The 14,350-nt window shown below is 41.6% G+C and overlaps 1 protein-coding gene across 1 annotated transcript; it reads left to right on the plus strand.

The window, feature by feature from the left end:
• Window positions 1-5,107: 5,107 nt before the first annotated feature.
• On the plus strand, window positions 5,108-14,286 carry LOC136445411 (uncharacterized). The gene is made up of 12 exons (XM_066443411.1): window positions 5,108-5,330; window positions 5,848-5,908; window positions 6,367-6,548; window positions 7,345-7,426; window positions 8,974-9,077; window positions 9,346-9,443; window positions 10,130-10,197; window positions 10,431-10,507; window positions 10,917-11,017; window positions 11,347-11,423; window positions 12,067-12,267; window positions 12,795-14,286. Exons 1-12 carry the CDS (start codon window positions 5,238-5,240, stop codon window positions 12,908-12,910), a joined length of 1,260 nt encoding a protein of 419 aa, XP_066299508.1. The 5' UTR covers window positions 5,108-5,237; the 3' UTR covers window positions 12,911-14,286.
• Window positions 14,287-14,350: the final 64 nt, after the last annotated feature.

Genomic DNA, 14,350 nt, shown 5'->3' on the forward strand with positions numbered 1-14,350 from the left:
AGTATGGGACTTTTGAGGCCGAATTATACCACCGTGAAAAGTGTTCCATTCCCTAAAAAATCTTTTAAGTCTTCAAAATAGTATATCACCAAAGACTGCATGGCATCTGTCATGATTGTTGTTCATGTTGTGATCCTTACCCTGATAAACGTATTGCACAACTGTGAAGCATCAGCACTTTCACAACTGCTCTCTCAAGGATGTAATGTTCAGAATTGGCACAGCAATACTTTTCTTCGGCCACATTATTCCCTTTTACCCCGAATATATTGTGACAACAAAGGCTTAACGAATGTTCCGAAAGAACTGCCCGCAAACCTCTTTTGGCTTGAGCTTCCCAACAACGTCCTAACCACGTTTCCTTGCATGGACCTACCCTATTTGAGGAACCTGGTCTTAAGGAACAATAGCATCAGTCATTTCCCATGGTACTGTCTAAAGACTATGCGCAGTTTAGTTCAGTTGGATTTGTCACATAATCAGCTCTTCTGTGTCAACCTCTATCCTGTGAAGACTTTCCTACCCAACTTGAGAAGGGTTGACGTTTCCTACAATAACCTAAAGACACTGTCTCTCTGCAATGTTGGGATAAACGCATACGTGCCAGATGGGCGTATTTTACAATACATACCTATCATAGCGGGTAACCCTTTCCACTGTGACTGCAACATAACTTGGATCATTGATATCGCGATATTTACGGGAACGTGCCGAAATGAAACATCAACAAGCTGCTTAGATTTCATCAGGGGACACGGTATTTCACTGGCCATATACAAAGATCAGTCTTTGTTCCGCTGTAAAACACCTCATAAGGTAGAGAACGTAGAGCTCCATATGTTGAATGAGTATATCTCAGGGTGTTATGCAGTCTGGGATCCGACAGGCAAAAATAGTAAATTCAACCAAGGCGATCCCTGTGATCCTAACAGTGTCTGTCCCACAGAACGTCAGGACATTCGTCCCCCTGACGTCACCACTTCGTCCTTGTTGCCGCTTAAGAGCTCGAGCTTGTGCGATGAACCGAAAGTACAGCAGACTAACCAATATGAAATGTTACTTAACGTTTCTAAAAGTGTCTTGTCAGCAACTAGAACCTCCAATCAGGTGACAGACTTGACAAAAGGGTACGATGCTCACTCTGTACCCATGACAGAAACGTCAGGAAATCAGGTGACGTCATCTCCTCAAACCGTTACCATGGCATCAGGCTGGGTGGTGACTGGGTCAGTAGTTGGAGTGAGCGTTGTTGTCTGTGGTGTGTTGTTAGTTGTGTATTGTGCATTGGGTAAGAGGAAAGCTGATAACACTAAATTTGGTCACGTAAACCTCATGGCGACTGGCCAAGTTGCAAACAACGTTTTGCATAATCACGCTCATGTTACAAACAGTCAGAACACAACGGCTGATGGTCGGGAAGGGTGTAGCAATGGTCCGGGAACAGACTCCGACATTACTACACCTGATGAAATTGAACCGTATGCAAGGTCACCGTATGTCTTTGACGTACCTCAATATCATATTGGAGAAGTTGAAGAGGGAGGTAAAACCATTCCTAAGAAGGGAGAAGGAATCAGTAATCTCACTGGTCTAGATGCACAGGCCTGTGATCATACCTGCCACAAAGCTCCTGATGACGACACGGTGAATAATCAGGCGGCAAAGTCAGATACGGAGTCCTGCATGAATGAAGTTAAATCGAACACAATTGAACCGTACGCAAGGTCGCCTTATGTTTTTGACGTGCCTCAATATCACATTGGAGAAGTTGAAACGGCAGGTGAATCCAGGGCTAAGGTAGAAGAAGTTATCAGTACTTTAACTGGTCCAGACGCTTGTGATAATACAGGCCGCAATTGGGAAGTTCCCGATGACAACACGGTTGGTAATCAGGTGCCAAATTTGAATGTAGGGTCCTGTATGAATGAGGTTAAACCGAACACGATCGAACCGTACGCAAGGTCGCCTTATGTTTTTGACGTGCCTCAATATCATATTGGAGAAGTTGAAACGGCAGGTGAATCCAGGCCTAAGGTAGAAGAAGATATCAGTACTTTAACTGGTCCAGACGCTTGTGATCATTCCGGCGGCAATGGGAAAGTTGTTGACGTGCCTCAATATCATCTTGGGGATGCTGAAACTGCAGGTAAAACCAGGCGTAAGTGCAATGAGTGTATCAGCACATTAAGTGGTCCAGATACACAGGCCTGTGAACCTACCTACTCTAAAGTTTCCAATGAAGACAGAGTTGATAGTCCTTTGCCAAAATCAGATGATAAGCAGTCTATCATGCACGAGACTACACACAACATTTATCAATGTAAACATACCGGTCACAGTGGAGAGGGTTCCGATACGTACGGAAAGGATGACATTGAGCCGTGCGCTCGTTCATATGTATATTCATCCGGGCAGGTAAAGCAAAACACACCGACCTTATATTCCCAAAACTGCGAATGATGGTTTAAAGCTAGTCTCTATCAGCCTGACTACGCTGGCTAATAGGGAGAATAATTTGCCTGGGGTGTTGGCTACCAAAGGGGCTGACCGGCCGGAGGGGTGAATGTAACCTTACATTGGACTGACCCTCCTGGCCAATTACTAGTACTAGTACTGCTTTTTTGGCAGAATTCTACGATCGGTACCCCCGTAGGAAGGCCTGGTGGAGGCTAGCTTGAAACATGCTTCACATTGAATCAATCAAACGAAGTTGATCTCATCCAATGTTCGAATGCCGGTGTCAAAGATGATACAACGTGATGTTTTATGGTTTAGTATGTGTATGTATATGTAGTGATCAACTTTGATTTTATTTTACAAAGCCTGAATTGTAATGCATATATGATACTGTAATGTATAAATACATATCCACACACGTCTGTGATTGAAATGACCAGCAAACATACTAGTGTAACTTTAGGTGCAGAACCACTTAACTATATTCATATACAACTGAAGATTTCTGCACGAACAACTAAACTGAAAGACTTAAAATCAAAGGTATCAATGTTTTGCTTGATAGGATATATAAGCTGCACGTTTTAATAGTTGGGATATATGAACTGCACGGTGCTTTGTGGATTTCAGTTGAGGACTTTGTTGGCGCAGAGAATAATTCAGATTGTGTTGAACGGTTTATGGACGATCTTAGTATGTAATATAGTATTTTGCTTGTAGTCATTCTCTTGGGTGGCATTGGTACGTTAACTTGTGTGGACGCCCATCGACATAACACAGGGCAACTTGTACCTACCGGTAAACATGTTAGATTATCACATAGCCAGATGGCGTCGACCAATCAGAAGCCTCCATTCCATATGTGTTATGACGCCATAAACATCCGTTCCATTATGTAGAAATATGTTAGATTCAACACTTATCATGAAATATATATCCATAGCACTACCCGTAAAAGTTTCGAAAATTGCTGGGTCTCCTAATGTTTGACTTTAGAAAGTTTTGCTCATTGTAGAATGACTGTTTCAGCACGTGGAGTTGAGCACATTGTAATGGCTGAGTTGCTGTGCTTTGCGGAAAGGTATTGCAAAAACAAACTGTTGTATTGCAATGTGTTGTATTACATTGCATCGTAATCAAATACATGTACATATGAGCTTTTCAAGTCATACTTTCTCTTGGCGATAGAATTAAGATGTCGGATTATGAAAATGGCGTTTGGTTCTATGGTTATGTAGAATAGCAAAAATATCCATTGGTCTAAACGCTTTCGGACATACCAATTGCCATGTAACCAGTATGTGAAATTCCTTGAGGCTCCGACTGAGTTTACGAGTTCAATACAAGACTGCAGTACTGTACGTAAAACTGAATAAACATTCGTGCACGTACAGATTGGTCTTCTTTAATCAGTCACAAACGCTATAGAAACAGTTAATAAGTAATATCACTTTTATATAATATTCCCACGGACAGAAGTGATTAGTAACAGCACCGTGAATTCTCTGGCAGCAAAAAAGATTAGTTCACGCCACATTATGCTCCAACCACCCACGTACTGAAACAGTAGCTGGGTTTACACTTGTGTTTTCGGAGTCGACTCCAAGTTGCTAACTCGTCTCCAAGTCGACTAGAAAACGCGTGTGTGAACCCAACCAGTTACGATAGGTATGATCACAATGTACAAGTACCCAGGCCAGGCACGTTATGCACTGGGGCATGTCTAGATTGATGTACTTTACATGCCACACTCTTCCGAAAGACACGATCAGAAATATCATTATCATATGTATTGACATTTTGTACCACCTACGAACTTGCCATACATTGTACCTGTTACATTTGTTGTGCAATAAACTTTACTTACTACTGTATGATCCTCCCAGGCAAAATAAACGTAAGAGCACTTGCGGTTTGATATACTGTAATCATGATACGCAGTAACATTAGTACGATCATATGAATGGTTTATTTCGGTGAAAGAAAGTGAACTTTCGCAGCCAAAAGCTGAACTGATTTGCTCATATAAAGCAAACGCAATCATTAACACACAGAAATACATATACAAGTCAAATGCTTTTCCCATCTGCATCCGTGCACATGCTGATAGATGCCTCTATATCATAAAATACGTGCGCTATATTTCTCTAGAATTCGAGACTCCCCTCGGTGCAGATCAATATTAAGCGAAATTGTATTTTCAGTAGGAATCATTCATTGTCTAGTAACTAGTCTAATACTCCACACGTCTCCTGGAGTACTGCTTCTCGCCGCTATAAGTAGCCGATGTAGGTGGCGCTTTTACGGCGAGAACCCCAGTACTCCAGTCAGAAGCTCTGAAGAAGGTGTCTGACAGACACCGAAACGTCAGCAGGTGAGATTACCTGGTTGTGAAAAAAGAAACTCCAAATATCCTATGTCCTACCAACCTGATGAAATTATTTTCGGAAGGATCAACTAGGCAATCAACACAGTAATACTCAAACCAGGAAGTATCCCTAAGATACTCTGCTGAGACGCTCAGCTTCAACAGACGAGGGTGCAATGAAGATCTTGGGTGTGGCAAGGTCACGTTCGAACTGGTACAGTTGTTGAAGAGCCGCTAGGTGGCGCCCGTCGAGATCTCGCTCAACTTTCCTGCTTCTACGAGATTTTACGAGACTTGGCACAAACGACTTCAAAATGGCGGAACATTCGGTTGCGGAAGTTTTGTTGTTCTCGTTATTTTGACAATTACAACGTATAGAAAGCGACGCAGACCTCGAGAGTAGGCTAGAAGAATGTCGAGTATGTACAGACCCTCACAAGTGGACTGGGAGAACAAGTTTTCCTCCATTGTGCGTGAAACCGAGGCGAATCTGGCCAAAGTTCAGGTGAGGATTTTTCTGTTGCTGATGATTTTGTTTCACTTCCTGATCCAGGTCACCAAGAGTTAAATACCTAGAGAGACAATTGACTCGTATTCGTAACTGAATCAAGCATAACCCAGCACCAAGAGGCCACGTCTAGCGATATCCTTGCGTTAAACAAGGGCAACAACAACAACAACAACTGATTACGTAGAAAACTTAAACGTAACTTAGTGTTGGACTGATGTTTATAAATCAACGTTTTCTTTCGATAGCCAATCCCTCCTGTTGTACCTTACAAACAAGACAGGGAGTATCTTTAGTTTTCTTGTAACCTCTGTTTGTATCTGACGGGGTGTGTATAGACAGTGACATTTATGTTTGTTGTTTAAACTTTAGGATAAATTATAATCACAGATAGGGACATGTTACTGCAAGATTGATATATCTTAGAAATTACCCCCTCATCAGTTGCAAACATAGTTTAACAATCATCTTTGCCCTTTAATTGTACTGTTGACTGACATTTTTTTATCTGCAGGAGCGTCTGAATGCTGCCAGAACTCCGACCAGTTCTTCCCTGGACTACCCTGGACATGGAGGTGGGTCCTGCTGCATAGCCTAGTTAGTTTGTTGGCAGGGTAGCCCAGATTACTAGTAGCTGCGGCGACTGTTGGATTGCTTCTTTTGCTTGTACTCACATTTAACTACTAGTATATGACTAGGTACATCTGTAGCATTGAATGGGACGGACTAGAGGCTAGTAGAGCTACCGGGACTCGAACCTGCGCCATTCCCGGGCACCAGATCACAATCTCACACGCACTAACAACTACTAGTAGGCTAAAAGGTCGCGACCCCATAGGCTGAGCAGTTGGTGTGGTGCTATCACTGTTACATGATAGTCCCTGTTACACTTCTCTATTGAGATTTTGATTTGTTTATTTTTTGGTAACCTTTGACAAGATTGTTTGAAATGAACAGATTATCAAAATACCTTCATGTTTACTTGTATTTCAACATGTTTTCATATTTTTTTCTCTCATTTTCCCCCCTACAGACTCTTTCCGACCCAGTCGTGAGCCCATCACCTCCACACCCAAGCCCAGGACTGTTCGGTTCTCAGATTCTTCCAACCTGTCCACAGAGCCTTTACATGTGTCCAATAAGGAGAATGTAGACTCTGGTCACGCTCCGGCTATGTGGACCCTGCTGTCTGAGAAAATGGAAATTCAGTCAAAGGTTTGATTCTTTAAACTTGAAGATTTCTTTTAGACAACTATGTATATGTACATGTTAGTTAAAAGTTAGTTAAAATCCTCCCACACCATAATTGATGTATAGGGCAGTGCCCATCTCCGTTTCATAGCCCTGGGGCCACACTGTGGTGCAATCACTGCAGCAGGGGGCTAGTCCACTGGCAGTGGAGTGTGTTTAACTTCCATACTGTTTCATAAGTATGTACCATTTTTATAAAGTCTTTGGTATGACTCAATGCGCCTCTTGTCCAGAGGTGTCCTACCTGGGGCTTGAACCCGGGCCTTCTGGTCCAAGTTATTTGAACCAGATGTGGCAGAGTAGCAAAGGCGCAGACCACTACACCACAGGGACACCCCATATATGTACATGTAAGTTAAGTTTAATTTTTGGATCATCGAATGCAACTCTCTTTCAGGTTAAATTAATAATCATATATATCAAACGTTGGTTGGTGGAAGATGACAGCTTTTGAATAAACAATGCAGTAAAAGTTTGCCTGGCCTGAAAAAAAACACAAGTTAGAAATGGTATATCTGGTCTGTGCATGCAAAATGCTATTTTATGAGACAAAATAGACCGTTGCTTACTTTGTGATGCCAACCCATATTTGGCATTGAAAAGTTAGAAAAATGAATTCATCTCTCCCCTTACAATGTACATGTATTTGTGAACTTGCCTCACCATGCAGTGATGAATCCTTTTAACCAGTTCAAAAAATTTCTTACTTTTCTGTGAAATGAAAGACGGATTTATCAGTGTTTATGCTGTTTATTTTCAGGCTATCGACACCCTGAGACGGACAGTGGAGAACTTGGAGAGGGACAGGGACCAGCAGAAGTCCAAAGTCAAGGAGTTGGAAAGTAAGTTTGATAGCTTTTTATATTGGCATATTACCTCTGCCAAGGAGGATATATTCTCACTTGTAAAGATGTATCTTGTTTGTTGTTGTTACTTTTTGTTAATAAGACAGACAGTTTTGCAAGACAACCAATTTCACTGCCACTTGCTGATGTTCCCAATCCCAAATGACCTTCATGTACTTCAAGGCATTTGTTGTCACAAAAAGCACAGTTGAGCCAAAGATGTGGTGACCTGTGTTTTGTGTTGGAGTATGATTAGGATGGTCATCATGAACCTTCTCCCTGCTGCCTAACCCTATAACCAATACAAATTTGGTATCGCCTGCCATAGCTGCCCGAGTGTCATCCCAGTTAGTTCCAGGGTCCCCATACTCTCACTTCAGCAACCAGTGAGAGTATTACTAGCCTCCTTCGCAGACTTCCTATGACAACGGCGTATATATGGGGGGGGGGGGGGGGGGGGGGGGGTTCTCTAAAGGGAGTTGTGTAGCCGAGGGAGTTGTGTAGCCAAGGGACGGCCGCTGTTCATATCCAGTCTGCTTCAAGTCGGGCCCAGCAAAGGAAAGGTGATTAAGACAGCCATTCAGAGAAGCTATTAACATGTTCGCGCAAGGGTAATTCACATGTTCGTGCAAGGGTAATTCACACGTACGCGAGGAACAATTGACTGAATAGGCCTGACACACGCCTGGTTTGTTACGGTAGTTTATGGCTGAAACAAAACGGAGGCTAGTATAAAACTATCTCTTCAATCAATGTGGACATTTATTCTGTTGAAGGCAGCCGGACAGTTTGTCGGATTGTCAAATCTAGTACGACGGAACCAGCAGAACTGGGGAGGGGGGCCATGCAAGGTCGCCGCTTTAGACGATCACTTTCAGCTCCTTTGCGAAATTAGCCAAATTGAAAACAAATCAATTTGCCATGGTCAGCTAGATGGCTAGTCCCAAGAAACTGCATAAAACAAGCTCCCCTTTGACGGCGGCTCTCATGGTCTGCAACAAGATCTTGTAGTGGACAAATACAACTACCATCGTCGTCTCCTCGGCAAGAGACGGTCACGTGTATCTGGTAACAAATTGACTTTCCTTGATCAATAGCCAGGCTGACAAAACAATCTTGGATTTCTGTGGTAAGTTGAAATGTTTTGTTTGATTTTTTGTAACCGATTGTGATCCCGGTGACCGTTAGGAAATGGCCGGGTCAGTGAATACGTGGGCGTGACAACTCAGTGCCGAGAGGTGTGTGCGGTTTATTGGGGTCCACGGGACGCCGCAGTTCACAAGTCCATGTCGATAGCCCCTAATTGTTTTTTAATTCCCCTTTGCTGGTCCCGACTTGAAGCAGACTGGATATGAACAGCGGCCGTCCCTCGGCTACACAACTCCCTTGGCTACACAACTCCCTTTAGAGACCCCCCCCCCCCCAATATATACGCCGCTGTCATAGGAAGTCTGCGAAGGAGGCTAGAGTATTACGTACTGGGATGACACTCAGGCTATACCTTAGCAGGCAGAACGTTAACCACCACGTGTTGGTGTCCCCAGACAACCTGCGTGCTGTGAACGACCGGCTGTCGGAGCGGGGCGTGGACCTGCAGACGGAGATGAAGATGGAGCGATGGCGGCGGGAGGTGGCGGTCGAGGTGCAGGTGGGAGAATGAGTCCATGACCCGCCCCTGTGTCCCGGGATGGAACTTTGCTTGGGAAGAAAGATTTGCCCAAAAGTCTGAACTTCATGACATGATACTGATGAAAAAGTATTTTTTGTAAGCTTAAAAAGACAGGTTTAACATAAAAAATGTAAACATATAAACGTAGGCTCTCAAACAATGAGTGGGACGGAAAAAATTAAAAGCTGAAGACAGAGCTGATCTTGAACTCTAGGGAGGATAACCTCCACCGCCGTTCCCTCCACAGGGTCTCCAGCAGGAGCTGCAGAACGTGCGCAGGGCGTGGGACGGGGAGCGGTACGGCAGCAACGACGTCAGTGTGCTCACCAGGGAGCTACACGAGAGGTGGGACAGCTAGTTAATGTGAAGATATTGATATACATAGGGATGGATACCAGTTCGGCTCGATCAGGTTGGAATCCAGGTTCAGGTTCGGACCTGAACCTTTTTCTGGTCCAAACCGGTCCAGTTGAATCGGTATCCACCCCTATTGGTACATGTACATGTATAAAAGGTCATAAAACTACACGAAAGCTCAGCTTGATAAAGACTGGAGTTGATCAGTTGAAAATTCGGGTAAGTCCAATTTCTTGTGTTGGAAATTTCTGTTTAACTTTGATATGTAATGACTTCCACCAACACAGATGAACTTTCAAGTGAAATGCTCATCTGTATCTTTGAATACTATCCTACATGTAAATGTAAGTTACAATCAAGTGCACACAAAAGCATACTAGCTAGTACCGCATTGTACAGTCTGTTCTGAGATCGGATACATTCTACCACAATTCCTACTAAAACCTCTGGAGCCGCTCTAGTACATGTGCAGGAATGTGTAACTTGTGACTGAGGCAAAAAAGTCTGGATTTTGCTTCGGAACAGGGATGTTTGTATTCTTCTGTGGTCTGGGATCACATCTTATTCATGAGTACAGTTCAGAGTGCTGGGAGCTTAGCAGTTTTGGACAACATTTTGTTTTTAACTTTGACTTTTTGTTATGTATCTTGTCGTAAGATCTTGATCTTTTACAGTAAGAGGTTTCTTCAAGAAGAGTGCGAGGCTCTCAGGAGGGAGATAGAGGGCATGAAGACCAGGATCGGTGAGAATTTGATACTGTATTACAAAAAATTATAGAATATAAACCCGCCTTTCTGATCCATAAAAATTGTTACTTTTGTGTAGCACTTACTACATTGAAATGACTTTCCATATCTGACGCCTATGTGACAATTAAAATTTAGATGTTGTATATATGTATATATATATTTGGCATGGCAATTAATCTACTTTTTGTATTTGATCATTTGTGTGTGTATGATGTCCCCCCTTCAGTGAAGCAGGAAGTGGACCTGGCCACCACCATCTCCCAGTCCAGAGACATCAGCAGGAGACAGGACCACATGGACAAGGTGGGGGAAAAAGTCTTTTATAATGTTTGTGTGTCTGACAGTTGTTTTCTGCCTTTGATAGTCTTTATGCTACAAAATTTTGGGTTAAAGGAGTGCAATATGTTTATAGACTTCAGTCTCCTGTCATTTAATTTATGTATATAACTGTACAACAAATTGATTAAGGAGGGATATATTTGTAGAGTCAAAGATGATAAAATAGATAGTGAGTTCAGTGTGTCCCCTGCACTGCAGGATTGGGAGCAAGATTGTTGTACTCTTTTTGTAACATTTTATTGGTAAGAAAATAAATGTCATACAAGAACTATTAGAATAAAAGTAGAATATTCCCCTGCTTGAGATTGAAATAGACTTCTCTGTGTTTCTGATAATTTTTTACCATAATCATGTTTTTTTCTTTGCACACCAGACGGTGAAGTCATTACAGGACAGCCATCGGTCCCAGTCCCATGACACAACTAAAGTGTCAGCTGACCAATCAGAGACACTGAAGCAGATGAAGGAGCTCAAGTAAGAAACGTTGGCACGTCATACTTGCACATATTTAATGTAGTCTATTTTGTTATGATTGCAATGAGAGAACCACTTTTCACGTTGCAGTGATTTGCTACCTGCAAACAGTGTGGTGTGAATTGTATGGTTGCTATTGGTCAAATTGTATGGTTGCTATTGGTCAAATTGTATGGTTGCTATTGGAAACCGATTTAAACCATTACCTGCATGCATATGGATGGCCTCCATAGACTCATATCTGTATGTCCTGATATGTTATCCATTTGAGCTATACATGTATGTGCTAGAATGAAACTTATTAAATTTGTACTTGTTACTTTCTATAGAAACTCAGTAGGAAGCATTCAGAGACAAATAGACAGGACACAGGGGGAAACTAACCAACGGAGGAACAGACGGACAGGTGGGAATATTGTTGTGCAACTTATAACTGTGAATGCAAGTTGACACTTATTTTTTGTGTGAAGATTGAAAATGTATTGATGTGTTAACCAGTGCTAGAGAAAGAAGGAAATTGTTTCTTTTGGCATTTCCAGTTCCACTATTAGGGAGTAGAGGGAATCATGGCTTCAACCCAACACTTAACTTTTGGACTTGTATTTTGTCTGTAGTCAGCATCTATAGGAAAGGAAAGGAATCTCGAACCAGTTTAGCTCAAATGAACTCAATGAACAGATGAGCTACTCTTCCACTGGTCGTGACAGAGGAGACAGACACTATGTACAGACACTTAATGGCAACAAATTTTGGCTGTCTAATATTGTATTCTGTTAATGTAAATGCATTTAAGTTTGCATGGTTTTTATTTCGCACTTAGGGGAAAATGGAGTGTTTGCGGTGGTTTTAAGTTTGTGGCAGCAATATAGTCACCTGAGTACTGCTACAGTATTGGACGAAAATGATTGCGGTGGTTTTAAGTTCGCAGTGAAACGGTTGATGCAAAAAAGAGAACATAAAACCACCATGAACATTTCTGCATTTACAGTAATTCTGTTGTATCACAGTATGTATGACAACAGATTAAAGATGTTTAACTTCTAAAACAGAGTATGCAAGAGACAACAGCAAGTCCAAGAGGCGACCTTACATCGGGAAGGGGTCGCGTATGACCGGTGTGTTCGACACATCGGATATCGACACGGACGTTGACCTGAGTTCCCCCAGCGTGGCCAGCCACAGGTCGTCAGACTTCTCCTACAACATGGACTACCTCAGGCCCACGCCTGCGACTAGGCACAGGGACAATGGTCAGGAAGTTTTACTTTTCTTGTTTCCTACCATTTCCTATATCTTTTGTGCTAGGCCACATGTGTTACCCTTGCTTATGCTTCGGCCCCATTTCCAATCCAGACCCCGGCCGGGCAGTTGGTGGGAATGAAAAATATGATATAAAAGACAACAAAAGACACAAGACATAAAAAAAGCACTCCTAACCATATATTGTGTATTTTCTTGATATGCATCCTTTGTTATTAGTTTTCACAAACAGCCCACACGGGCCCCGGATTGTAAATGTGGCCGGAGCATTAGCATTGTTCCCACTATTTGTTAGTTTGTAAGAAATTGATTTTTGGGGGTTGGGGTAGGCCTTCACCTTAGAAATAAGCAACGGCAAGTTAGATGATCCAGGAATAAAGATTATGAAATGGCTTGCTTGACATTAAAAGATTTGGTCTAGAGTCTATCCTTGATATGATTGCTACTTGTGTAAGTAACTGCAAGTTTGTGTAATACTAGTCTGATGCAGTGGTCTCTACTGTTTTCATCCCCCCAGATCTGAACAGCCTCAGCCCCTCCCTCTCCCCCTCCCTGGATGTGACCCTGAACCTGGATGACCTTGACCCTGGGGATATCAGCTCTGACCTTGACTTGGATGACGACTTCTTATGATGACTTCTTCTGAGGACACCTCTGTTTAACCAGAAAAAATCAAGGGCTCAAATGTAAAAAGCTAAGGACCAACTGGTGAAGACTTCTCAACTCAGGGAATGATATCTTTTTGTAATTTTGTAAACAGAACCATGGTAACTTGTTTGTTTGTTTGTTGTACCTTTGTTTCCATGGTAATTTAAATCAATTTTATGTTATGATGGTGGTTTTGCAACTTTTCCATCAGGTTGAAGTACTAGATATCGGTAAAAAAATGAATGTCATTGTGTGCTTGAGCTCATTGGACAAACCAACATATGAGGGAAAGTCATTGAGCTGAAAGATAAGAGATGAGTTAATTATCTCTGATGATGGCTTCTCCTAGTTAGAAGCTCATAGATTGAAAGACTGCAAATGAAGTGAAATGAAGGCTTCATTATCTAATAGGGCAAGCTTACCTCATTTGATGATGACTGCTAAACCTTTTTTTACTTCTTGTATTTTTTGTGACAAGATGAAACATTTTGCAGTGAATTCTTTACTTTACTTTTCAAATTTTTTGTTGTTTTAGATATTTTTTGAGAAACAAAGCAAGGCCTGATGAGATTTATAAGCCTTATGGTAATTTTTAAACTGTTTCGGTTTTCAGTAGGGATGAGTTATTTTTGTCTGTATACTGAACAATGTCATATAGTTTTGCACTAAAAGAAGTTCCACTTGCAATAATTCAAAAGGTGGTAACATGTGTAACATTTTCTAAATTTGATAATGGAGTAAACTAAACTGGCAGCTAACTATTATAAAGGACTGATACTGTATAGTCTGTAATTAAGAAATTGAAAGAAAACGGAAGTTTGAAGCCTTTGTAACCTGTGCTTGGAGAATAAGTCCTCTAAACATATAAGTATGGTTAAGGGTGTTGCTCAAATTTAAGTAGTGATAGACAGTTGTGGTACCGTATATTGATTGTTTATTATATTCAGTTAGGCATTTTATGTTCATTTATGATGGTCATTTTAAAATGGAGGGAAAGTACAGTACAGATTCGGTTCCTGTAACATTTTTTTTTGTAAGTCAAATATCTGGCTTAAGATATTTTACTATGATAAACTGAAGAAGATAGTCTCTCATGTGATGTGAACTTTAAGTATTGAAATTGCTTCCTTCCAACTAGTGTTGCATACCTAAACGTAACATCAGGTACCTGTACAGAGGTTTTTGCAGTACTGTACTGGTATTGTACCACTATAAATAGAGTCCCATCCAACTGTGTGACTCTCCAAGTTTGAATTGACTGTTTAAGTATTCTTACGTTAAAGTAGTTTTCTGAGGTTTGTTTCTGTCTGCATTTGCTGCTGGTTTGCTCTTTGGTGTAATTAATTTCTTTTGTTTTCCAACCCAGTGTCTGTTTTTTTTTATAAAATAGGTATTGTACCAATTTGTATGTCTAGTTGTTTCCCT

Source organism: Branchiostoma lanceolatum, chromosome 11 (assembly GCF_035083965.1).
Source record: "Branchiostoma lanceolatum isolate klBraLanc5 chromosome 11, klBraLanc5.hap2, whole genome shotgun sequence".
Taxonomy (NCBI): Eukaryota; Metazoa; Chordata; class Leptocardii; order Amphioxiformes; family Branchiostomatidae; genus Branchiostoma; species Branchiostoma lanceolatum.

Coding starts and splice junctions, on each gene's coding strand:
- LOC136445411 (XM_066443411.1), top strand. CDS start 5,238: ATGTCGAGTATGTACAGACCCTCACAAGTGGACTGGGAGAACAAGTTT. Junction 11,018..11,346: donor AAGCAGATGAAGGAGCTCAA/GTAAGAAACGTT, acceptor TACTTTCTATAG/AAACTCAGTAGGAAGCATTC. Junction 11,424..12,066: donor ACGGAGGAACAGACGGACAG/GTGGGAATATTG, acceptor CTTCTAAAACAG/AGTATGCAAGAGACAACAGC.